The sequence below is a fragment of the Durotheca rogersii genome (genome assembly GCF_024521655.1).
Source record: "Durotheca rogersii strain YMJ 92031201 chromosome Unknown GGS23scaffold_2, whole genome shotgun sequence".
NCBI classification, from domain to species: domain Eukaryota; kingdom Fungi; phylum Ascomycota; class Sordariomycetes; order Xylariales; family Xylariaceae; genus Durotheca; species Durotheca rogersii.
In genome coordinates this window covers 1131918-1154834 of record NW_026251233.1, presented here as the reverse complement: position 1 = coordinate 1154834, position 22917 = coordinate 1131918, and the positions used below count along the sequence as shown (strand labels likewise).

General features: G+C 57.6%; 6 protein-coding genes across 6 annotated transcripts; 3 read left to right on the top strand and 3 right to left on the bottom strand.

Moving 5' to 3' along the window:
* Positions 1-113: 113 nt before the first annotated feature.
* Positions 114-3491, top strand: GGS23DRAFT_548231 (Na+/solute symporter). Its single transcript, XM_051515133.1, has 6 exons — positions 114-519; positions 656-939; positions 1022-1941; positions 2016-2225; positions 2325-2383; positions 2500-3491. Exons 1-6 carry the CDS (start codon positions 430-432, stop codon positions 2995-2997), a joined length of 2061 nt encoding a protein of 686 aa, XP_051376109.1. The 5' UTR covers positions 114-429; the 3' UTR covers positions 2998-3491.
* Positions 3492-4672: 1181 nt separating this feature from the next.
* GGS23DRAFT_548228 (uncharacterized protein) lies at positions 4673-8322 on the top strand. The gene is made up of 2 exons (XM_051515132.1): positions 4673-6147; positions 6226-8322. Exons 1-2 carry the CDS (start codon positions 5399-5401, stop codon positions 7709-7711), a joined length of 2235 nt encoding a protein of 744 aa, XP_051376108.1. The 5' UTR covers positions 4673-5398; the 3' UTR covers positions 7712-8322.
* Positions 8323-10868: 2546 nt separating this feature from the next.
* GGS23DRAFT_176088 (S-adenosyl-L-methionine-dependent methyltransferase) lies at positions 10869-12535 on the top strand. Its single transcript, XM_051511591.1, has 4 exons — positions 10869-11045; positions 11183-11981; positions 12132-12249; positions 12332-12535. Exons 1-4 carry the CDS (start codon positions 10992-10994, stop codon positions 12363-12365), a joined length of 1005 nt encoding a protein of 334 aa, XP_051376107.1. The 5' UTR covers positions 10869-10991; the 3' UTR covers positions 12366-12535.
* A 1810-nt stretch (positions 12536-14345) lies between these two features.
* GGS23DRAFT_176026 (putative nicotinate-nucleotide pyrophosphorylase) lies at positions 14346-15651 on the bottom strand. Its single transcript, XM_051511590.1, has 2 exons — positions 14731-15651; positions 14346-14671 (listed from the first exon to the last, which is right to left on the bottom strand). The coding sequence occupies exons 1-2, from the start codon at positions 15557-15559 to the stop codon at positions 14580-14582; spliced, it is 921 nt and encodes a 306-aa protein (XP_051376106.1). The 5' UTR covers positions 15560-15651; the 3' UTR covers positions 14346-14579.
* Positions 15652-16077: 426 nt separating this feature from the next.
* On the bottom strand, positions 16078-17332 carry GGS23DRAFT_548217 (uncharacterized protein). Its single transcript, XM_051515131.1, has one exon. The coding sequence runs from the start codon at positions 17191-17193 to the stop codon at positions 16654-16656; it is 540 nt and encodes a 179-aa protein (XP_051376105.1). The 5' UTR covers positions 17194-17332; the 3' UTR covers positions 16078-16653.
* A 1319-nt stretch (positions 17333-18651) lies between these two features.
* On the bottom strand, positions 18652-19691 carry GGS23DRAFT_548214 (uncharacterized protein). The gene is made up of 3 exons (XM_051515130.1): positions 19487-19691; positions 19042-19355; positions 18652-18836 (listed from the first exon to the last, which is right to left on the bottom strand). The coding sequence occupies exons 1-3, from the start codon at positions 19550-19552 to the stop codon at positions 18665-18667; spliced, it is 552 nt and encodes a 183-aa protein (XP_051376104.1). The 5' UTR covers positions 19553-19691; the 3' UTR covers positions 18652-18664.
* Between the last annotated feature and the right edge of the window lie 3226 nt (positions 19692-22917).

The window sequence follows — 22917 nt, the reverse complement described above, 5'->3', positions numbered from 1 at the left end:
CGACGGGCACCCGGCGGCGATACACCCGAGCATCTCATGTGCGTCTGAAGGCGTATCGCTCCTTATCTCATGTGGCTTTCCGGGCGAGACCCTGCATGCGCGGGGGGGGGGGGGGGGGAACAAATCGGTTCACTTACAAAGGAGCATGATATCGGGACGCCATCCAAGCCCGGGGTACGCATGGGGAGAGCTTCGAGGGCCTAGCTGCTGATAAGGGAATGTCTTATACATTTAAAACATACATACATACCTCACACATACGCGTATATCTTGTTGAAGATCGATCCGCGAAGCTGGCAGATTTATCTAATGTATATAATGTTGTACCTACCCCTTAGCATTGGCCCTCTTTTTGCCCGCTCTCTGTCTGACGAACTTGTTGCACACTGATATCGCAACCTCCGGCCTCCGCTGCAGCAGACAGGCGTCATGGAAGCCGTCCAAATCGCCGCGCCCCTCGACCAGGGCGTCGGCTATGGCATCGTTCTCGGTCTGGGCTTTGCCTTCGCCCTCGGAATGGTAAGTGACACTCGGAAACTACCCAGCGCTTCGACCATCACGACGGGTCGCGATCTCTTGCCTACATAGGCCTCATACTAGTCGGATCGAGACTACGATCTTTCTACGTAGCATTAGTACTAATCGCGACCTCTAGATTCTAGTCACCTTCATCCTGAAGCGATACAACTCGGAGCTCCAGACATCCGAGATGTTCAACACCGCCGGCCGCACGGTGAAGAGCGGGCTGGTCGGGTCTGCCGTTGTGTCTTCGTGGACCTGGGCGGCCACACTTCTACAGAGCACCGGCGTCTGCTACCGATACGGCGTTTCCGGCCCGTTTTGGTACGCGTCGGGGGCCACCGTCCAGATCCTGCTCTTTGCAACTCTCGCCATCGAGCTGAAGAGGCGGGCCCCTAACGCCCACACCTTCCTCGAAGTGTAAGTGGGCGTGGTCTGGCTACCCGCAACAGGTGACATAGGTAAAAGCAAATCCGCTAACCGGGGGGCCCCCAAAAATTAGAATCAAAGCTCGTTACGGAACGATCCCTCATGTCGTCTTCATGGTCTTCGGCCTCGCGACCAACATCCTCGTCAGTCTCATGCTGGTCGTCGGCGGTTCCGCGACCGTCAGCGCGCTCACCGGGATGCACACGATCGCGGCCATCTACCTCCTGCCCGTCGGCGTCATGGCGTACACCATGGTGGGCGGCCTGAAGGCGACGATCCTGACGGACTGGATCCACACGCTGATCCTGCTGATCATCATCATCGTCTTCGCGCTGACGGCGTACGCGTCGTCGGACCAGCTCGGCTCGCCGGCAGCGGTGTACGACCTGCTCGTCGAGGCGGCGCTGCGCCACCCCGTCGAGGGCAACGTGCAGGGCAGCTACCTGACGATGCGCTCGCGCGAGGGCGCCGTCTTCTTCGTCATCAACATCGTCGGCAACTTCGGCACCGTCTTCCTCGACAACGGCTACTACAACAAGGCCATCGCCGCCTCGCCCGTCCACGCCCTGCCCGGCTACATCATCGGCGGGCTCAGCTGGTTCGCCATCCCGTGGCTCACTGCCACGACTATGGGCCTGTCCGCGCTCGCGCTCGAGAACACGCCCGCCTTCCCCACCTACCCGGCCCGCATGTCCGACGCCGACGTGTCGGCCGGCCTCGTGCTGCCGTACGCGGCCGTCGCCCTGCTCGGCAAGGGCGGCGCCGTCGCGACGCTGCTCATCATCTTCATGGCCGTCACCTCCGCTACCTCGGCCGAGCTCATCGCCGTCTCGTCCATCTTCACCTACGACCTGTACCGCACATACTTCAAGCCCGACGCGAGCGGTCGACGCCTCATCTACATATCGCACGTCATCGTCGTCGCCTACGCCCTCTTCATCTCCACCTTCTCCGTCGGCCTCTGGTACGCGGGCATCTCAATGGGCTACCTCTGTACGTATACTATTACAATCCGCGCCCGCCGCGCTCTCCTCTCGCGGCGAATAAAGTCTAACCCCGTCCTCTAGACCTCATGATGGGCTGCGTCATCTCGGCAGCCGTGATACCCGCCACGCTGACCCTAGTGTGGAAGGGCCAGAACAAATGGGCTGCCGCCCTGTCGCCCGTCTTCGGGCTCGCATTCGCCCTGGTTGCGTGGCTCGTGACCGCTCGGAGGGAATGTGGCGCCTTGGACGTCGCGTGCACGGGATCGAATAACCCGATGCTCGCCGGGAACGGTCAGTGGTTCCCCCGCCTCGTAGTCTTCGTAACGTTTTCATTTCTCTCCTTTTTTTTTTCTCAGATGGCGTAAACTAACACGACACACCTGCTTGCAGTTGTCGCGCTCCTCTCGCCCCTCGTCCTGATACCGATCTTCACCCTCATCTTTGGACTGGTACGTACTTACAACATCGCTTTCCCCTCGCTCCGCTCTTCCCCCCTCCCCAACAGCAATCCCGGAGGAATCACGCCCGCTCGCTCATGAAGACTTGCTTACGAATAAAACAACAGGACAAGTATGACTGGAAGTCGATGATGGACATCCGGCGGGGCGACGACCGCGACCTGACGGCGACGGCGGGGCTGGACCCGGAGCAGCAGGCGGCGGCGGCGGGAGTGAGCCCGGCGGCGACGGCGAGGGAGCGGGACGAGGAGCAGGCGAAGCTAGCGCGCGCGAGCCGAGTGTCCAAGTGGACGACGGCGGGGCTGACGCTCGCGTTCCTGGTGCTGTGGCCGTTCCCCATGTACGGCTCCGGCTACGTCTTCTCGAAGCCCTTCTTCACCGGCTGGGTCACGGTGGGCATTATCTGGATCTTCTGCTCGCTCGGCGCCGTCGGCTTGTTCCCCGTCTGGGAGGGCCGCGCCACCCTCGCGCGCACCGCCCGCGCCGTCGTCAGGGACCTCCGCGGCGGAGGCCGCCGCTCCCCCGTCATACAGGGGGCTGCCGACCGCGCCGAGACCCCGCCCGACCCGAAGGAAGACGCGAAGGCGGAGGTCAAGGACGGGTAGAGGGTGGGCTGATAGGACGGCGAGGGTGTTCTCCGTTCCTGCGTTACCTCGGTAGGAGAGAGAGAGAGAGGGGGAGTGTGTGTGTGTGTGTGTGTGAGGGGCCGAGCGAAGGTATAATGCGGAAAAAGATACCCTTTATTTATGTTCCACCAAGCAACGGATTACGACCATTTTTGTTTCGGCATCGAGCACTATAATAAAAAGCTTCACCATACTGTGTTTGGAAGAGTCTCCACGGAGTTGACTGATCAGCACACATCGCGTTGGAAAGATGCCGCAGGGATCCAGGGTTGTAGGTACGCGAGGGTGTCCAAGCACAAAGAACCCCAGGAGCTACTCATTTACAGGTCGTAAAGTTTCAAATACTTAGTCTACTACGACAAAAGTTAGTGCCTGTCCACGGTCGAGGATGCTGGGATATCTCGGGGCTAGGGAAGCCGTTTTCGGGGGTCAGCTTAGCCGAGGCGCTGGTCTCCGGCGGCATGCCGGGGGCATGTTTATTAGCCGCTGGGGCCGGTGGAGCAGGAGCAGGAGCAGGAGCAGGGCGAGAATACGTGGCTATATTGTGTTGCCTTGTGTATATTGCTGGCGGATCTGGAGCGTCCTAACCATGGGGAGCTGTCTTGGTGACGGTGGCTGGCTGGCTGGCTGGTTGGCGTATAACCTAGGCGGCTGGAAAAGGCCCCGTTCCTATATATAGGTATAAACTCCCAGGTATGCACGTATCTCGTCGGTTCCGACTGACAATGGCTTCACGCTCCGATGGGGCCAGCTGAATATTAGGCCCCTCCCCGCCTGGCCCGCTGTATCTCCGGTATGCTGTCCGCCTGCGGCGACAATATTCCCACGAATCTAGAATCAAGTAGGTAGGAATTCAATACTCCAGCTGCAGTGTGGCGCGGATGCTGGCGCTATACCGGTATTCAGGTGGTACGCCGCCGTATCTCTACGTTGGACTCGGACGATGTTATCGTGAGTCGTGTCCCCCCTTACGCAGGCGCTATGGTAAAGATGCATGTCGGCAACCGAAGGCACGTACCTACATAGATACCTATTTAGGTATGTACATGGGGGCGTACGATGTGATGACGGCACGGGGTCTGGCTGCGCGGTTCCGAGGGCAGGATTGGGTTAGAGTCAACGCGATATCTCCGCAAGTATAGGTATGCATGCCGCCTTAGGCCCGTAGTGAGGAGCAGAGAGAGAAACGGAGAGGAGTAGCTGTCGGGAGAGGAGATTAACCGTCGAGGAGAGACACATCAATCACACCGACTCGGCGTTCCGGGCAGAGACAAACAGACGAGGGCCCCGTGGCCTTGGACCCGGTGAAGCGGGCTATGCGGACTGATGCTAAATCCGAGCGTCGTCGTAGGTAGCATGCATTATAGGTAGGTAGATGTCGTGTTTCCCTGGTCCGATGTGTACGTATGCCCAGAGAAGCGGGTGGGCGAAGAGACAATCAAGCTCATCCAAGCCCTCTCTCGGGTGGGCCAGACGAGTCGGAAGAGGCGTGCCGGCTGGGATCTGGGTACCGTGGGAGCGGTAGGAATGCGAGGCCTCCATTCACGTCGATCTGCGAGCAACAGTGCCGTCAGGGGGACAACGACGGCCCATAACAGCTAACAGCATATGGGTGGAAGCAGGAGAAGAGGGAGGAGGGGATAGAGCCAGGCACGCCGTCTCAAGCTGAAAAAATATTCATAGATAAAAAGAAGCCGTGAGCGATGCATAAACATTGTTGACCTCTCCAAATAGGTAGGTAACTTATGCCTAGGTACTTGTCTACAGTCCGTTGGATAGAGACAGGCACACCATTCGGCGCATACCTGGTACCTAGATATACCTAGCTAGAGGTACTATATATTGTGTTGTTATACACCAAGTTATACACACAAAATGACAAATCAGATGCATAACGCCCTTGAAGCTGCATGCACAGATCCCTATCGCTATCCTTTCTCTCCATCACAACCCGTCCTATTACTTCTGCTTCTCCTCCTCCTCCTCCGTGCCATAACATACCTACACACATACCTACATATATATGTACATGCGACGCTCCCCCTAGTCCCCCACGGCTCCCCTGTCGAGAAGATCTTGCTCCATCGGTAAAAATGGCAGGCATCTATATCACCTCCCCAAATAGGAACTCCTGCAAACGCACGAGAGGATTTACTGGCATGCTCGCCGGATGGCGTGAAGGCACGCTGGCATGTAGGTATAAAAGACCTATATATTTACATGCCGACACGTCCAATGCCATCATGTCTGCGACGCCCTCTTCCCCTTCCCTCCCCCCCCTTTCCCCCTCCCTAATCCCGTCTTCTGGCAGCACCGGGACGGTTAGGTGTGAGGTTGGTTCGACCTACCTGCCTCAATCTCTAGTAAGCAGTCGATAGCCATGAAGTCCTCTGCTGTTAGCGCCGTGGCGCTCGCCTCGTTGGCGAACGCGGCTAGCGACGCCACTAGTAGCACGCCAACGGGGACGCCTACTGAGCCGTGTGCTGTCGTGAGCGCGTCGTGGGCTGCCCAGATCACGGCCACGGCCACGCCGACTGTCGAGGCGTCGATCGCGTACGAGTGTCTTAACTCGGTGCCGATCAATAAGGACGCCGCCCTCCGCTTCATCGACGAGCTCGAGCCGTACGTCGAGTGGCAGTCCGACACGGCTTTCAAGAAGAACCCGCCCGAGGAGTACTTCTACCCGCCCCACGATATCTGGGCCGTTATAGCCGATGTCAAGGCCGACCTCGCCGCCGACAAGTACCCCAACGAGTACTCGTGGCAGGCCGACCTGTATAAGAGGCTGTTCGGGCCGGCTCACGATGGCCACTTCGTCGTCTACCCGGACGCCCTGTCGAGAGCCCTCGAATGGCAGCGGCCCTTCGCCCTTGTCTCTATCAGCGAGGAGGGCCCCGCCGGCGCCGCCCCCGCTATCAAGGTCTACGACGACGTCGTGGCCTCGCCCGACACCGCTTCCACTGTCGCCCTCATCAACGGCGTCGACGCCGCGACATTCGTTGAGGATTGGATCAACCAGGCCACCGGAAACCAGGATGCCGACGCCGCGTATAACTCTATGTTCTTCGAGAAGGCCTTCCTAGCCGAGAACAACAATCTCGGCTATTTCCAGACGGGAGGCCGGGTAAGGTACGTCCCTTTTACTTCCTTACGACCGATAGATGGCATTTCCGGTTGGAGACATGACTTTTAACGATTACGCGTTAGGTACATCTATCCTGGCGAGCTCACCTCGTTCACATTCGAAAACGGGACGGTGCTAGATCTGCCAAATTTAGCGAGGCTGAAGGGTAGCTGGACTGGCGTCGTTGATGGCCCGTCCTTTTTCAACAGGTTCTGTCCCGGTGCGGTTTCCACCGTTCAGGCCGTCGACGAAACGACGACGACGACGACAACCACCGCGGCGGCCACGGCGGCAGCTCGGGTTGTGGGATACCCCGATCCGGTCATCGTGTCGAGTGACTCGTCGATCTCCGGCTACTTCATCGACCAGCCGGGCTTCGAGGACGTGGCTGTGATCGTGATGCTGTCTTTCTCGCCCGAGAGCACGGTCGAATTCCAGCAGGTGGCGCAGGACTTTTTTGCGGCCGCGGTCCGGGCGGGGAAGACGAAGGTGGTTGTCGACGTGCAGGCGAACGGCGGGGGCTACATCTTCTCGGGGTACGACCTGTTCCGTCAGCTGTTCCCGGACATTGTGCAGGAGGGCCTGGGGCGGTGGCGGCAGCACCCGGGCTTCGCGGCTGTGTCGAAAGTGTTCTCCGAGATCTCGGCCGACTTTGACCCGGACACGGCGTCACCCGACGTCATCAACGCGTATGAGTCCGTCTTCAACTGGCGCTACGACTACAACGCGACGAACGGGAACTTCACCTCATATGAGGACAAGTTCGCACCGCAGGAATTTGGCGGCGACACGTACACGAACTTGATGCAGTGGAACTTCAACGATCCGTTGAGCACGATCAACGACACCTTCGGCTTCGGCACCGACATCACGGGTTACCGCAGCCGGCAGAACTTCACGCGGCCGTTCGGTGGGCCCGAGAACATCGTGCTCCTGCTCGACGGGTACTGCGCGTCGACGTGCACGCTCTTCTCCCAGTTCCTCAAGGTCAACGCTGGCGTCCAGAGCATCGCGATGGGCGGGCGGCCGTCGAAGGAGGGCCGCATCCAGGGCGTCGGTGGCGTCAAGGGCTCCCAGAGCTACGGGTTCGCCGACGTGCTTGCGCAGGCACAGACGGCGCTCTCGTTCACGAATGACTCAGAAACAGCCGATACGCTGCGGCGCTACACGGGCTACGTGCGGCAGCGCAGCACGGCAGCGAGCCTCAACGTCAAAGACCAGATCCTACGCGGGAATCTCGCGGACGGGATTCCCGCGCAGTTCGTCACCGAGGAATCCGACTGTCGCCTCTGGTGGACGGCGCCCATGGTCACCGACATCACGGAGCTCTGGAAGGCCGCCGCGACGGCCGCCTTCAAGGGCGGTAAGTGCGCCTACGGTAGTATTGACTACCCGCAGAACGGGACGACGACGACGACGACGGCGAGGAGGTCGTCTCTGGGGCCGTTCGGTAGGCCGAGATTCGTGCTTCCGAAGAAAATCGAGAGGTTCGCAGCGCCAGAGAGGCGCGATAGCGTGCACAAGAGCGCGACGTTCATAGCGAACCAGTTCATGAGGGTTGTGGACTAGAGAGAAATCCTTCTGTTCCCTCCTCTTCCTCCCTCCCCCCCTACCCCTGCTGGACAAACCTACCTCTCTGTGTCTATTTCTGCATCTACTTCCGTATCTAGCGCGTTGCCCGATGTGGAGCCCTCTTTGTAGGTAGTCATGTAGGTTAGATCCACAGCGTAGGCTACCTAGAAGCGTATATAGAGACACTATAGGATTGCGAGTTAAGAACAAGCGGGACGGCGTCGTGCTTAGACGGTGGGTGGCTGTCCAAGAATTTCTCTGCTTTTCTTCTTGCATCGCGTGCCAGCTTTGACTCGACGCTGAACGGGAACGGCTCCTCTAGCCAACCAGCGAACACCTCATCGCGCCCGGTTAGCCTGCGGGACCTGCGGCATTTGATGTGCGCAACATTATCACGGGAAGGGGGGTCTGCTTAGACGGAGGTAGGTCACGTCTGTGTGCTCTTCCAAGGAAGCGTATGCATGCGCAGATCCATCCGCCCATACCTACATACATACACATGCAGTCGACTCGTCGCTTAACGCAAGGAAGTGGAGAGGAGGCGGCGGCGGAGGAGGAGGATGGTGGGGGAAGAGAAGAAGCAGAGAAGCGTAAGAGGAAGGGCATCTCTGATTCCTTCGGACTAACACAACGCATCTCGGCCGATGTTGCCTATGATGGCGAGCGCTTCCACCTTGGCTCCGGGGGGGGGGTCGTCGTCTGATCGCGCTGCTCTTCCTGCGTCGGACCGTCCCCTGCAGCATCTGCACGTTATATCACCAACAGGCTTTTCGTCGTTTATTCGGTAGATGTGGGAGCGGTCGAAGATTGCAGGAAGGGGCCTGTCGAAGATCATCAGCGCCGGGCTTGGACCCTCTTCTCGGACTGGTCTCTCTCTCGGGTAGGGTCCCTGGTAGGGGACGTATGTGTGTGCTACCTACGTATGTATGCATTCATATGTATGTTGAAGTTTGTAGATAGCGAACCCCTAAACCCCTAACCCCTAACCCCTCTCCCTCTTAGCTCTTAGCTCGAAGAGGAGGGTCTCTATCGATCGCCTCGAAGGGCGTCGCGTGGTCGAGAGAGAGCTGAAATTGTACCTACATACCTAGAGTATGTAAGCTCGGAGGCGGCTGGCTATGTTGCGTGTCTAGATAGGTAGAGCGCTAGGTCGTCGTCGACGGAACCTTGGCTCTATGCGGGCGTGGAAATGAGCATGTCGCTCACCTCGCCGGCGTAGGCACATACCTCACATACGCCTACGCGCCTATACTGGGTAGGTAGGTAGGCACCTACATACCTACATACGTACATATGTAGGCGATTCGACGATGAGCCGAACGAAGACAGCAATCACATGCCCCCTTCCCTCCGTGGTGTGTAAACAATCCTGAGGCGGGCGCGCGAGTAAGTAATTATTGTCGTCAGCCCTACCAGCATCTTTTAATTACCTATTAGCCCATCGACGTCCGGGCGCAGGTTTCAGCACCATCCACGTGGCCCGGTGCTCACAGGGATAGGTGTGCATTCGTCCCGCTGAATGCTACGTCGAATTTCAGAGCATCCAAGGTCCGCGAGGGTTGTCGTCGAGCCGGCAAGCATAGGAATAGGGAGGTATTGGGGATCAGCCTGTGTTACGTAGTATGCGCCTCCGTCCATCCGTCGACCCATCCGTCCATCCATCCGCGCGTACATACGCGCTGAGCACGCATCCCGCCTTTCCCACCCTATTCCTCCGCCTCCTTCCCCCAGGTGTAAGTCAGGATGCAAGACTCCGTGATACGCAATGTAGGTGCGGTTCCGTGCCTTGCCGGGCCGCAAAATGTGATGAAGAATCCCGCAGGCGCTGCCACTCGTTAGGGCCGTGTTCGCTCAACACTCACTTACTCGTGTCAGCCTGCTGGCGGATCCTAAGCGGGTCGTTCCAGGGGGGTGCCCTATCCGCCCGTGGGCTTCATGTAAGTAAGTACGGAGGAGCCATGTCTGTACGTACATATTGGCGTAAGACGGGAGGGGATATGAGACGGGGAGGGGCGGCGGCTTGACCATGGTAAGGATCCTCTACTTAGTCTATAGCGCCTAATAGTAAGTATTGTAGGCCGCCCAGTCACTGCAGGGACAGGGGGATGGGCGTGGCAGACGTTGCATATGCATCCATCTCGAGTCTAGAAGCCCAGATAATGGCAAGATCTCGTCTTGTGGGTTGCAATGGGCACATACACCCTTTGCCTGCCAGCTCGACGACCGCGAGGTCATATTACATATGGCAAAAAATCCTCTCGTGACGACATCGTTCGCTGTCGATGCGGAATGCCTCACCCTACGCTCAGGACCACACGCATCTCTCATGACTGCAGGACGCATGCCAACCTATCATGACCCCGTTCTTCTAAGTTGTCTTCCCCCTCCCTCTAGCCACTAGGATTCGGACCGTCCTAGTCCACGTACTTTTTTTTTCTGTTCCCCAGAGTGGCTCTCTGCAGAGCACGCGCTACCACTGCAGCTCTTCGTTACTTACTCCTCTCCTGCTTATCCACTCGCAGGTTGGGTCCATCAGCTGTTCGCGCCTGGGGGTGGCAGGCGAGAGGAGACGAGAGGGGTACCCTACTTACGACAACATGGCCTTCCCTCCCCCCCCTTCCCCTTCCCGGGCTTACCTATTACGATTACATCCGGCGTTGGGTGGGAGGACGAGATAGGGCAGGATCTGGCTACCCGAAGCACCAACGCCTAGCCTACATGGATCGGCTTCCAAGACATCTTCGGGATGCAAGGCACCTGCTTGCCGAGGAGCGGATGGACGTGAACGCGTTGCATATATGCCGACGCAGAGGCAGTAGTGCCGGCATCGCTAACCTCGAGCGCTCAGTTGTCAAGTCGCTTGCTTCCCGACCTAGAATTCCTTTTCCTATGGGCATTGGCCTTCGACAACGGCGATCCAGTTGCTCCCCGCCGGAGACCACCCATGAAGCAGCAGTAGAAACAGTAGCAACACCAGCCAGCCAGCCAGCCAGCCAGCCAGCAACCAACAGTGTGATGGGTGTGGATACTCGCCGGGCATCTCGCAAGACATAGGACGGCAGGAAGAAAGAACACACAGAGAAGCGCACAATTAAAGAACATCGATGCCGCGGGTTTCTTGTTAAATAACAAACCCCCCCCCCCTTACCCCCCCCCCCCCTTATTTTCCTTCTCCCTCTCCCTCTAGGCGGCGTCCCCATTTGATCGCGCCCGGGCACCAGACGGACGTGGCGGCAGCTGAGCACCGCGAGATACAAGGCGGTCGAAGGACGAGACCATGAGCGAATCCTCGACGAGAGAGAAGAACCGGGGGACGAAGGACCACGCCGAAGTGAGTGAAGTCGAACCCTACCCTTAGCCTCCTCCTCCTCCTCCTCCTCCTCCCTTGCCTCTCGTCCTTCCTCTCTCTTACCCATCTATCCGTTTTCCCGCGCGGCTAAACGTTCGAGCGTCCGCGCGCCGCACCAGAGCGAGCGTTCGGGGCGGAAGAGCGTCGACTCGGCGGCGTCGGACGCGGGGACGGTGGACCAGCGGCTGGAGGGGCTGCCGCACATCGAGGCGTTCGGGCACCGGTACCACGCGTCGGGGAAGATCTTCTTCCCGTCGGACCGGGCGGAGCGGGAGCGCAACGAGATCCAGCACCGGCTGTTCCGGCTGTGCCTGGACGGGGAGCTGACCGCGACGCGGCTGCCGCGGGACGTGGGCCGGATCGCGGACCTGGGCACGGGCACGGGCGTGTGGGCGGTCGAGATGGCGGCGCGGTACCCGCAGGCGCGCATCGTCGGCGTCGACGTGTACCCGATGCAGCGGCGCAAGGGCGTGCCGCCCAACGTGCGCTTCGCCGTCGCCGACGTCGAGGACGCCTGGGACGGCTTCGCGGCCGCCGACGCGTCGCTCGACTTCGTCCACGCGCGCGGCCTCGCCGGCGGCGTCCGCGACTGGCCCGCCCTCCTGCGCCGCGCCCGCGCCAAGCTGCGCCCCGGCGGCCTCTTCGAGATGACCGAGATCCACATGCAGGTCTTCGACTTCGACGGCAAGTTCGCCGAGACCGAGGCCTTCCCCGGCTTCCTCCAGCTCTTCCGCGACCTCGGCGCCCGCGTCGGCATGGAGTTCAACCCCAGCCCCCTCGCCCTCGACTGGCTCATCGACGCCGACTTCGAGAAGATCGTCCAGCGCAGCGAGATCCTCCCCCTCGGCACCTGGGCCGGCGACGAGAAGCTCCAGGCCCGCCAGGCGCTGATGAACAAGATAATAGCGGATCACCTCGGTACGGTTCTCTTTCTTTCTCTCTCTCTCTCTCTCTCTCTCTCTCTCTCTCTGTTTCTCGTTTGCTCTTACTAGTCGTGTTTACAATGCCAACCCGTCTCCTTTTCGTCGTCATCCTCACCGTCTCTCTAACTGTTCGCGGAACAAACAGATAACCACTGCGGTTTACTATTCACAAAGTGCGGATTGGACAAGGCGGATTTCGAGAAGAAGATACCCCCGCTCTGGGAGGAGCTTAGAAGACTAGACAAGCGACCGTATATAACAGCGTAAGGACGGCGTCTCGAGACAGCTCATGGCTCGCCCAACGACTTGGCTAGCAGGAGTACTTGCTGACTGCACCTCTTATAGCATCTTTACGACTGCGAGAAAACCTCGCGAATAGGAATAAGCATGACGCCGGGTAGAGAGAGCGAAAGAGGGGAGGGGGGGCGTCCGGCGCGTCGGGTCTTGAAAACAGGTCGTTTATTACTTTACTATCAGGCTCATACTCCTGGCAACAGAGGAGAGCCGTGGCCTCTGATCGAGCAGGATATACGCACGGCCTTTGGCCGGCTCACGGACGGTGAGAGAGAGTCCCGAAACTTACCTAGTCACTACGAGCACTAGGCACACCTCGATCTCCGGATATACCCCTTAGTTAGGAGAGTGCTGCATCTACGGGAAATGTAAGCTGGGATAATAGCGAGCGAGCGAGCGAGCGAGCATCGCCGGCTCGACGGCACATGATGCACGCGTCTATGTATATGTATACCTACATGAGAACGAAGGAAGAAAGAAAGAAAGAGTATTCACTTCCATTGATACGCACACGCGCATGGCGTCACTTACCGCATACGCCACCGCCGTCAGAGTACGCGGTGTTGAGTGGATGGTGTCAGCCCCCTGTTCCATATATAGCGTCAATCCGCGACCTGCCACGAGCTCGTCTTATCGCTTTGCTGGCTGACGTTGCATCTGATCGGTATGATGCCGACGGTTCTCGGCACACGGGGGGGGATTAGCGTTGTAGTTGTCGCTTCAACTGACACGTAGCCACGTCGCGCCGAGAATTACGACGAGAACTCGGCACACGAGGCGCGCTGTCGGTAGAGAGGTGATTCTCGCATCGTGTGTGCCCGCATGCATCTCGATGACGGGGAGGGTCTGGGGGGATATCGAGTCGCCCACCACGAGCCACTATTTTTTTTCCCCCCCTCTTGTTCCCCTTTCTCTCTGCCTCTCTCGGCGCCGACGTTCGCGTGCCTCACTTACGAGAACATACTTAACACATACGCGCTTGCACACATGTTCCGATCGTTCGGAGGTCTGACGTGTACAACCCATTCCGGGCAATTGCGAAGGCAGAGCTGTAGTAAGATGTATGCAGGGGGGGGGATAAGCTGAAGGCGAGAGGTGTGTGTGTGAGTGAGTTGGACGTTGGGTGGAAGGACGACTCCGGCAGTCCAGTGCGGCATTTGACGGGGGCAGAGCGATGATAATTCGAAGGGCTATTGGTCTGGCATCGGACACGTCCTGCCGACGCTGCAGCGGTTACTCCGCCGTCGAACGACTGAAGACCGTTGACGTGAGAGAGAGACAGGCCCAGCGCTGCGGTTCCCCCGGGCGGCTTGGGTTGCGGTGAGCCACAAACAGGACAGCCAGTCCAAACCACCCCCGAGGCCCTCACATAGGAACCGTCGTATGGCAATGTGGAAGCAGACAAAAGAGAAAAAACCCCTCCGAACGCTTACCCGTTCTGCTACCCAATCGTGTTTTCTGTTGTTTAGATGGTTGTCTAGTTTCCTGTCGCCTCGACCGATATACGGCCAGCCAAGGCGGCGTAACAGGTGTAACTAGCGTAGAACGTGTCAGTACGTAGACATTCCTTCCGGCTTCCTGATATACCCGGAGCCGGCATGGCTAGTCACTGCACACTTATGCAATGTAGACGCGCAGCAGAGCTGCCAACGACAGGTTCCCTCGCACTCGCAACCTCTGCCGGGGAAGTGAGCCGCGGTCCTGTTAACGGCGAGCCTCATCGTCTCACACACCACTCAGCAGGTTTGACACCCCCCCCCCTCCCCGTAGAGACAAGCATAGAGGCTGGGGTGATGACCGACAGGCGTCGCAGGATCTCGGGGGACCCTTGATTCGGCCGGCAGGTCAGACGTGGGGGGTATTTACCCACCATCATTGCATCAGGATCGGTGTTCCGCTTTGAGGCAGGTATCGTCAGTCGCTGCCGGTAGATGTTCATATAGGAAGGTGTCTGAGGCCACGATTCCGAACCAGACTTGGTAGGCGTGCCACCGTGCGTCACGCGCGAGCAGTCCACTGCCAAACATACATCCACCTATGCATACTGCTCGAAATCCTCGGGCCGTCTTCGCGCTACCGGGGCCATCTCTGACTGTTGAAGTCTGGTCGAGACGGGGATCGCCGCGACAAGCTATCGGCACTCCCACTACCAGCTGCCATCGATCAACGTATGCATCAATTTATCCGTTCGCTGACCGACCTATTCTGGTTGCGTGCCTACCTACTGCATCCTCCGTGACTAATGTACAAAAGACAACGTGTCATCCTCCGAGGAGAAACAGGTTGTGCCTCGGAATTCTCAATGCTTGATTTGATCCTTGTCGATCTTCAATGAGAAATCCACATGCGGCGTGCCTTGGTGGATCGAGCTCGTGGAGATGATGTCGATATCTGAGGGATTTAGCGTTAGCATGAAAGGAAGAGGGGGGAATGTAGGTAGATAAACCCACCATTGTTGGCGTACGCGCTCACGTTGTCCTCGCGCAGGCCGCCCGAGACCTCGATGAGAAACTCGCGCTTGCCGCGCCACCTTTCGCGTAGGCTGCGGGCGGCGGCCCGCGCGCCGTCGCCCGAGAAGTTGTCGAGCATGACGACGTCGGCGCCGGCGGCGATGGCCTCGTCGGCCTCGGCCTCGCTCTGGACCTCGACCTCGACCTTGAGGGCGAAGCCGCCGGCCAGCTTGGCGGCGGCCACGGCGTCGGTGATGCTGCCGCGGCTCCACACGTGGTTGTCCTTGAGCATGATCATCGAGCTCAGGTCCATGCGGTGGGCGTCGGCGCCGCCGACGAGCAGCCCGTACTTCTCGACGAGCCGGAACCCCGGCGTCGTCTTGCGCGTCCCCGCCAACGCGCCCGCGTACCCCGCGTCCCGCAGCTTCAGCAGCATGGCCCGGCTCGCCGTAGCGATCCCCGAGCACCGCGCCAGCAGGTTAAGCCCGACCCGCTCGGCCAGCAGCAGCCCCCGCGCTGGCCCCGTCACCGTAGCCACTTTCGCCTTGCCCGACCCGTCCCCCGGCTGCTCGACGGAGCTGCCCTCCTTCACGTGCCACTCGACGGTGCACCCGCACTGCCGGAAGACCTCGTCGAAGAAGGGGACGCCGGCAAGGATGCCGGTGCTCTTACCCCAGAGCGTGGCGGTCCGCGGGTGCTCGCCGACGACGAAGCCGGCGTAGTCGTACGATGGTGTATCCTCGGCGAGCCAGGCGGGAACCTGGGCCTTCCAGCTCGGCGGCAGGAGGTGCTCCAGCGAGCCGTGATTGATAGGTAGGTCCTTAGACATTTCCGTAGGGTACAGCGGGATGCGGGAGGATGCAGAGGGATAGCAGGTAGAGGACAACCCAGAGATGCTCCGGGTGGCCTGGCTCGACGACGAAAGACGTGATTCCGACCGCAGATGGGTAGGTACACAGCTCTTCGTTCTCTGCTCCTTTCGGGTTCTTGCTGCTCGTGATGATGCTACGATGTTAGGGACGCAGGTATTTATGGCATGGAGGCGGTTGAGATGGGAGACGGCCAGCTCGGCATATCCATCGATCGCTGGGCCGGTTCAACCCGCCTTCCATCGACGGCTCGGATACTCTATGTAATCCGTCCAGAGCGCCTTTCCCGCCAGCGCGGAGTAATTCCGATTCACCGCTAAACGGTGGTACCTAGGTACACATGCTTACCTCATCTACGCATTTGCTGCACACCTTCACATATGCATGGATCTGGGAGTTTACCGGGGACTTTAACGCGATAAGCAAAACGACTTGTTGACAACCTGCGTGTCAAAATAGCCTCATGCCTTTCCTGTGTGCACCTACATACAAACAGTACCTGTGCATTCCTAAAGACGTGTCCTGAATGTACCCGAATACTGGCGTAGGCAGCCGGTACTTCTGCTAACACTTCATCCCTTTAGCAGCTAACCGCGGCTGACCGCGAAACCTATTTCCGTCTGTGATCGTGTCGTCAGCGAACCCTGAGCAAATCTAATACCAGCAACCCAGCTAACGTACCTGCATACTAGAATGAAATAAAGAAAAAAAAAAAAATTTTTTTTTGGTCTAATGCCTGCAACTAGCGGTCGTTGAGTAGGCGGAAGACCCGATATGAGAAGTCGAGGGGCATATCGGGGAAGGACGGCGATGCCACAATGCTGCCGCGATACCGCGATGAGTTGAGTCTTTTCTCCGCCCTTTCTTCTCCTCTCCGAAGCCCAATCACAGAACACCGCCCTACAGAGCTCTAGCCGCCGGTTCACGTGAGTGGCAGGTTCCCAGATAGGCACGGGTATGTGTGTGAGCGAGGGGGCATACCAGCTTACTTCTTACTCCTTGACGATGATGACGGTGATGTGGAACTGCCCTCTCAGTTTCGGTGAAGGCGACTTTAAATTTCTCGGGGAGCGTCTGAGCTGTCCTGGGAAGCGTCTCCGTTATTCTGATAGATACCTGTGCTGCCCTGAGACTCGCCGCCGGATCCGGGAGCAGGATCCTGGTCGGGGGTATGGGTGCCATTGAGTCCATCGTCCACTGGTTGCTGCCCCTGCCCCTGCTCCTCGCCCTCCTCGATGCGATGCATAATATCCCCGAGATACTCGTAGATCACTTCGATAGGCTCACCATTCGGAGAAGGTGGAGCGAGAGTCAGCATACAATAGTCTCCGAATCTTCGGTACCTGGACACCCAAGCCTGCTTAAATCCGTTCATCGCCTCCACATCGTTGTGATGGATCAGAACCACCAGCTTCTCAGCACTCTCATAGATGACGCAGGAGAGGCTCGAGAAGTTGTTGAAAGGGGGGTGCAAAACAACTGATGGAACGGCGCGGAAGTAAGCCGACACGCTTCCGGACCCAAGATAGTGAGATTGGACCTGTGTTGGCATATTAATGTCATCCAGGTCAAATATGATATTGTTTGAACCCATCCTGGTTGCTGATATGGAATAGGAGGCTTCGTAGTGGAGGCTTGTATGGTTCGTCTGCGATGGGGCCTAGGATTTGGAGGTCAGTAAGACAGAGGTAGATACCCGAGACGTAGATACGCACAATATGACAGTCCCAAGGGCTCCAATGAGATGTAGCAGTGCTTGTATCGCTCATGCGTCAGGGGGATGTCGAGTTGAAAGGGGACGAGATCAGTGACTTAAAACACATGCGGCGCAGGTCCTGGATTGTCTGTGGTGCAGTTACCCATGGCTTGTGAAAACTCGATGCCAGCTTTGGTGTGTTGAAAGATGAAGGCGGCGATGATGAAATTTTTTCCTTAGAAGATAGTCTGCACAAGGCACCTTGATAGCTTATCCTTATATGCCATAGTTAGCCGTTTTGTTTGTATCCATACTGTGGCAACCCAGCCATCCGCTGAAGGCATGTAATCGCGTTGTTTATCATGAGGTGTACGCAAATATTAACTTGAGAGATCCCCTATCCAACGACGTTCTTGTGACTTAGTCTTCATAATAAAGATCGCATCTCAGATACCCTACCCAACGCTCCGCATGAGCTAATGCTAATTGAACAGCCCTGTGAATTTTCCGTCCATTGGTTACTATTATGCTTGGTAACTAACTCAATTGCTTATGTGTGTTGAGGGGGACCTTAGGCATTTGGAAAGTCAGGTACGGTCTATCGAGCTACCCCCCATAGTTACTAACCCATTGTTCCAGGGAAGCCTTACTTTGAAGCTCTCATCAACATTTAGCTAGCCACTGACAGGTAAATTCGGGACGACGCGGATTTGATTCTTTAGTAAGGGGTACTGCAAGAACACTGACTTCAATATAACCCTTGGGGTAACTTGAGCTAAAACGTATAGGTGTCAAGCTCGGTCGATAGCGTTTGACTATATCAGGGGAAATTTACGTGATAACTGGCATGCCCAGCATGCAAAGAATTATCAGATTGTGAGGGAATAGAAGACCTATTGGGGGAAACATGCGAGTTGTCTAGCAAGAAGAGCATGTGAGGAAAAATCTCTATATGTGTGGTGGTAAAAAGAGTTTTTAACGAGAGTCGAAGCGCCTGAGCTTTGTCTAATATCTATGCGAATACAGAGACAACGAGGAGAGGAAGGAGAAGAAGAAGGTCCAAACACAACCCATGAAACAGGGAACGAAAAGGAAAAGAAGAAAAGAAGACTCCCGGCATACCATGAGTCTATAATCAAAAGAAGGAAAAGAAAGTACCCCTGAATGATCACCAATTCTATAATAACGACAGCCATTTTCCGTAACGAAAGCGGAAACCCTCATAATGTCCCCTACCGACCCAGCGCCGATAGGATGCATTCCGATGCCCTGGCCCGCCCAGAAATCCGCAAAGTGACCAACGCCGGATCCCACACATGCTAAGAGACGAGGGCGCCCCGGAGCCCTGCCCCCCTTGTCGGCGACTCGGCTAGTACCACGTTGGGCTCGCCGACCAGTGGCGCAGCATGTTCTCGACGGCCTGCGTCCACTCGTACTCGAAGCACTGCGAGAGCTGGTCGGCCTCCTCCTGCGTCGGGTCGCGGCCGCCCCACATCTCCTTCCGCCAGGCGTCCGCCTGCGCGTACGTAGGGATCAGGCCGCTGTGTTTGGGGGACGGACACGATGCTGTTAGCGCTGCTGCTCCCGCGAACGTGGGATAGGAGGAGGGGGCGGACGTGGATAAGGGGAGTATGAGGGCGGTAGTTCACAGTAGGGAAGCGGAAAATAATTTTTCTTTGGACAAGAAACAACAGAGAGAGAGAGTGTGTAAGTGAGTGAGGGAACGCCAGAGGCCCTCGAACTTACGCGTCGCGTATCTTGACCAGGCACAGCCAGGCCAGGTTCCAGCTGCGGTTCGAGTTGGGGTCGTTGCGGACGAGCTGGTGCGCCCGGTCGACGACCTCGCCGGAGATGGGGTAGTTGCGTGTCAGGCCGCGGAGCTCGGTCAGGAGCTGGTTGCTGTTGACGTAGTACTCCCAGGCCGACGTCATGGGCCCCTGGAACGCGCGGGCGTCCTCCTCGTTCTCGCAGCTCGCCGCCACCCGCTCGATCCGGCACAGCTCCGTCAGCGTGTTGACCCTGTGCGTCCGCAGCGACTCGATCAGCTGTTGGAACGAGGACTGCCGAGGTCCTGGGTTAGCCGTCATCCTCTCCTCGACGCTACGGGGCCACGGGGTCGCCGGCACGACTCCCCTGACCTCGTGCGGGAAATCGAGAGGGATGGGTTTACGAATTGAAAACCGTCACGCACTTGTCTCCCCTTCCCCGCACCAGAGCCCCTGTGGCCTCCCGAACGACTAGAATGTGAGGAAGACATGGCAGATATGTTGGAAACAGCTCTCCGGTCTTCTTGGATCGATTTGGGACAGAACGTTTTGGTCTCTCGGGATGGCGTGCGTAAGTCTTCTTCGCTCTTCACTAGGAAACGACGTGGTCACAGGGTGGAAAGGATATCTTGGCTTCTAAAACACATGTGTCTAGAGATTAGGGAGATCCGTCGATGTTTATATCTTGCTCTACGGAGCAGAGCGTTTTGAGGCCGCCCCGCCAACGAGACCGTAGAGTGTTTATCCCCGACAGATTGATCTATAATTGAAGCCACTAAAACCGCCCGTAGGGTGATATCCAACGAGAAGGCGAAGGTGTACTAAGATCGGACGTTCTATGGTGATTCACCCTCAAGGGCCACGTGCCTCCCACAGCTTCATGCCAAAAATCATGCAGGGGAGAGAATGGCTAGCGTCATTACACCGTCGCCTAGCTATTTCGCCGACAATCGATATGACATTCCCTGGGATATACTAAGGGGACACCCGTCCGCGGCCGTTGACCTGGGAGGGCTGTCAACATATGACATTGAGCTTAGGTAAATCTCTACCGTAGGAGGCCCGCTCAGGATGACCGCGTGTGAGTGACGGTGGGTGAAGAGTAGGCGATGGGCCGAACCCGAAGCCAGATCCATCTCGGTGCGAACCCTGCTCGCGAGAAGCTAGGGCGGGTGCTGACGATAGCCGGCAATATCGACCACGCCGAGGGTTCGCGTTATCGTTCCATCTCGTTGGATCAACGGCTCCTCGGTATGGAGGATATAGCTACCCAAACGGGGGGGTTGGGGAACTAGGTAGGCGGGAACAGACCAAGTGTCGGTCAAGAGTAAAGAGCCGCACCCTAATTGGTGAGTCCTAGATATACATAGATATAGTGCTTCCAAGAGAGCTAAGTGGTTTTTCTGGCTCCGGAGGTGACCCTTGCGAGGGTATAGCTGGCCAGAGAGGAAGTTGACGGAATGGGCTACAAGACAACTTCTAAAGTGATGGCTGCGAGCCACCAATGGGAGCATGGAGCTGCATCCCGCATTCGACCTTGCGGCTAGGAAGTCGAGAATGGAAGCAGATATTCAGCAGAATCGGCACGGATGCGACGAGCCGCTAAGACTGCAGGCGAACGTCGTCACCCCTGTTGCTGTTGATGTGCCAGTCAGAATTTAGCACCGTAAGGCTAGGAATCGTGGCTCGCCTGGAAAAGGACATGATTCGCGCTTTGCGGACGACGAATCAGTGTGACCTTGCTGTCGAGATGTCCGGGACCCATATTCCCACCAGGCTCACCCTGGAAAAGCCAAGATATTCAACAGTCGAGGGTAGGGACGAGGAAAGATTTCGCACGAGGTTGCTGCTCCTGTAAAGACGACGACGACGACCCAGCTAGGTCGGGCTCGGTCCTAGAGTCCAATCGGGGGCGGACGGTTTCGGTACAGCGCAACACCCTTGGCTCGCCCGGTGGGTATCTCTGCTCATAGACGACGGCGGCCTCGGGAGAATGGTCAGTGCTAGCATTCGTGCAAAAAGTAGCTACTTGCCATATCCGTAAGACTCGCGGATGATGTCCGGACCGCATGATGCATCACACATGCAAGGCAATGGCGAGCAGGAGGCTGAAGATGAAATAAGGCCGACGAATCACGACGCCGACCTGCGGCAGTTCTCGTCGCTGGGATATAATTGGAAAGCTTTGTCATCAGCCAGAAATGATCGCTTTCTGGGACCCATCCGTGCTTATGCGCTTCCCGTGGACGGCCTCAGCAGACGCTGTCGCGAAACGGGTTAGGATTGCAAGGTGCCAGCTTGCGATACCGGTGGAATGCCTCCACAGAAGGCTGTTGGCGCCTCTGGCACCGCGGAGGCGGCTGACGAAGGATTTAACCTCGCCGTCCGGAGTTCGCTCCCCCATCAGGCGAGGATGATGAGAGAGCAGCGGGAGAGTCTGAGAGCAGGACTGGCTGGTCAGTGACCTAATTAGCATCGCTTCACTGCTTAACGAGCGCTCTCTAATCACGGATTATCTTAGGTAGGGAGGTGCTAACTACCTAGCAAGGCGAGGAAGGAGCAGGCGTGCAGCTTCCCCGTCCCGACCTAGCCAGTTCTAGGACTCGGTACGTACCTCCACGCCCGGCCGAGGCCAATCACCGCTCGCGGGCCCGCTTTTAAGCGAGCTGAGCTATCGCTTAGCGGGTAAGGCTTCTTCGGCGCGCCAAAATTAACCCAGAGACCGCCCGGCCCTATTGGCCGAGCGCACGCGCGGTGCCCACCCACCTGCCTGCCTGCGTTCTTAAAAAAGTACCTACCTAACGTCCCTTCCGCCCATGTACCGTGCATGTATCCGAAGTACCTGAACGGAGACGGAGGTACTCGCCTGCCCACCTGTCAACCTGCCCTGCCCTACCTGAGGCTATCAGGTACCTACACCCCCCCTGAGCTTGACCTTCCCACCACCCCTACCGTTTTCCCACTTACCTACCTCCCTACCTGCCAGATACCTACCTAGATAGGTTGGGCATTCCATTTATAGGCCTGCCCTGCCTCTCTGGAGAGTGGCATCCTGGAAGCAGGTAATCCGGCTTCTTTACCCCCCCACGCCATCCGCACCTGACTAGGCGCTTCTATCTCTGCTATTCTGACCTTGCGGGTTCCCCAGGACCTCGTACGAAGTTATATTGGAATCGGTCCGCTGAGTTGAACGTCAAAGCCTCGCTCTAGAGGTGCGTGACCCGGGACGTCGCCATCATCGCATCGCATCTGATCAGAGGCGTGTGTTTAGCCTTAGGAGAAGGTGCGAGCTCTGCGGTCCCGGGCCCATCTATCTATCAATGAGAGAACCGTCGCTTATGAACCGAGTAAGCCACGAGCATGACGGTATCCTGTACGCTCAAGGCATGCGCGGATCCTGTTGCGTTGAGTCCGTACCTTTCTCTACCTACCTTTATAGCTAGCTATGGGGGCGTATGTTGCCTTGTTAAACTGCGACTAGTCAGAAAACACGACCCGAGAAAACGGACGGGAGGCGATGACAACGATGGTTGGGCCGTTTGGCAGAACATTCAGCCCAGAGCATACAACGTCAACGAACTGGCCCGATTCAGAGATTTATTTGATCATATTCCTTCCTGTTTCAGTTCATATTTTTATCACTTGTATCTCATAATCGTTGCTCGCTGTCACTAACCGCCTTCGTACGGACCGACAGCCCAGAGCTTGGGGTTGACGCTGTAACTAGAGGGTATAACGTGGACAAGAAGGTCCTGTCACCGGACCGACTGGGTGGCTCATATCCACGGCGGTAAGTTCAGTCCTAGAGTTCCGCCAATCCGGGCACGCCGAGACTGCTTATCGAAGGAATCGTTGC

Coding starts and splice junctions, on each gene's coding strand:
- GGS23DRAFT_548231 (XM_051515133.1), top strand. CDS start 430: ATGGAAGCCGTCCAAATCGCCGCGCCCCTCGACCAGGGCGTCGGCTAT. Junction 1,942..2,015: donor CATCTCAATGGGCTACCTCT/GTACGTATACTA, acceptor CCCGTCCTCTAG/ACCTCATGATGGGCTGCGTC. Junction 2,226..2,324: donor CCCGATGCTCGCCGGGAACG/GTCAGTGGTTCC, acceptor ACCTGCTTGCAG/TTGTCGCGCTCCTCTCGCCC.
- GGS23DRAFT_548228 (XM_051515132.1), top strand. CDS start 5,399: ATGAAGTCCTCTGCTGTTAGCGCCGTGGCGCTCGCCTCGTTGGCGAAC. Junction 6,148..6,225: donor CAGACGGGAGGCCGGGTAAG/GTACGTCCCTTT, acceptor ATTACGCGTTAG/GTACATCTATCCTGGCGAGC.
- GGS23DRAFT_176088 (XM_051511591.1), top strand. CDS start 10,992: ATGAGCGAATCCTCGACGAGAGAGAAGAACCGGGGGACGAAGGACCAC. Junction 11,046..11,182: donor GGACGAAGGACCACGCCGAA/GTGAGTGAAGTC, acceptor GCGCCGCACCAG/AGCGAGCGTTCGGGGCGGAA. Junction 12,250..12,331: donor AAGCGACCGTATATAACAGC/GTAAGGACGGCG, acceptor CACCTCTTATAG/CATCTTTACGACTGCGAGAA.
- GGS23DRAFT_176026 (XM_051511590.1), bottom strand. CDS start 15,559: ATGTCTAAGGACCTACCTATCAATCACGGCTCGCTGGAGCACCTCCTG. Junction 14,672..14,730: donor GAGCGCGTACGCCAACAATG/GTGGGTTTATCT, acceptor TAAATCCCTCAG/ATATCGACATCATCTCCACG.
- GGS23DRAFT_548217 (XM_051515131.1), bottom strand. CDS start 17,193: ATGGGTTCAAACAATATCATATTTGACCTGGATGACATTAATATGCCA.
- GGS23DRAFT_548214 (XM_051515130.1), bottom strand. CDS start 19,552: ATGTCTTCCTCACATTCTAGTCGTTCGGGAGGCCACAGGGGCTCTGGT. Junction 19,356..19,486: donor GTGCGGGGAAGGGGAGACAA/GTGCGTGACGGT, acceptor GGACCTCGGCAG/TCCTCGTTCCAACAGCTGAT. Junction 18,837..19,041: donor CTGGTCAAGATACGCGACGC/GTAAGTTCGAGG, acceptor CCCCAAACACAG/CGGCCTGATCCCTACGTACG.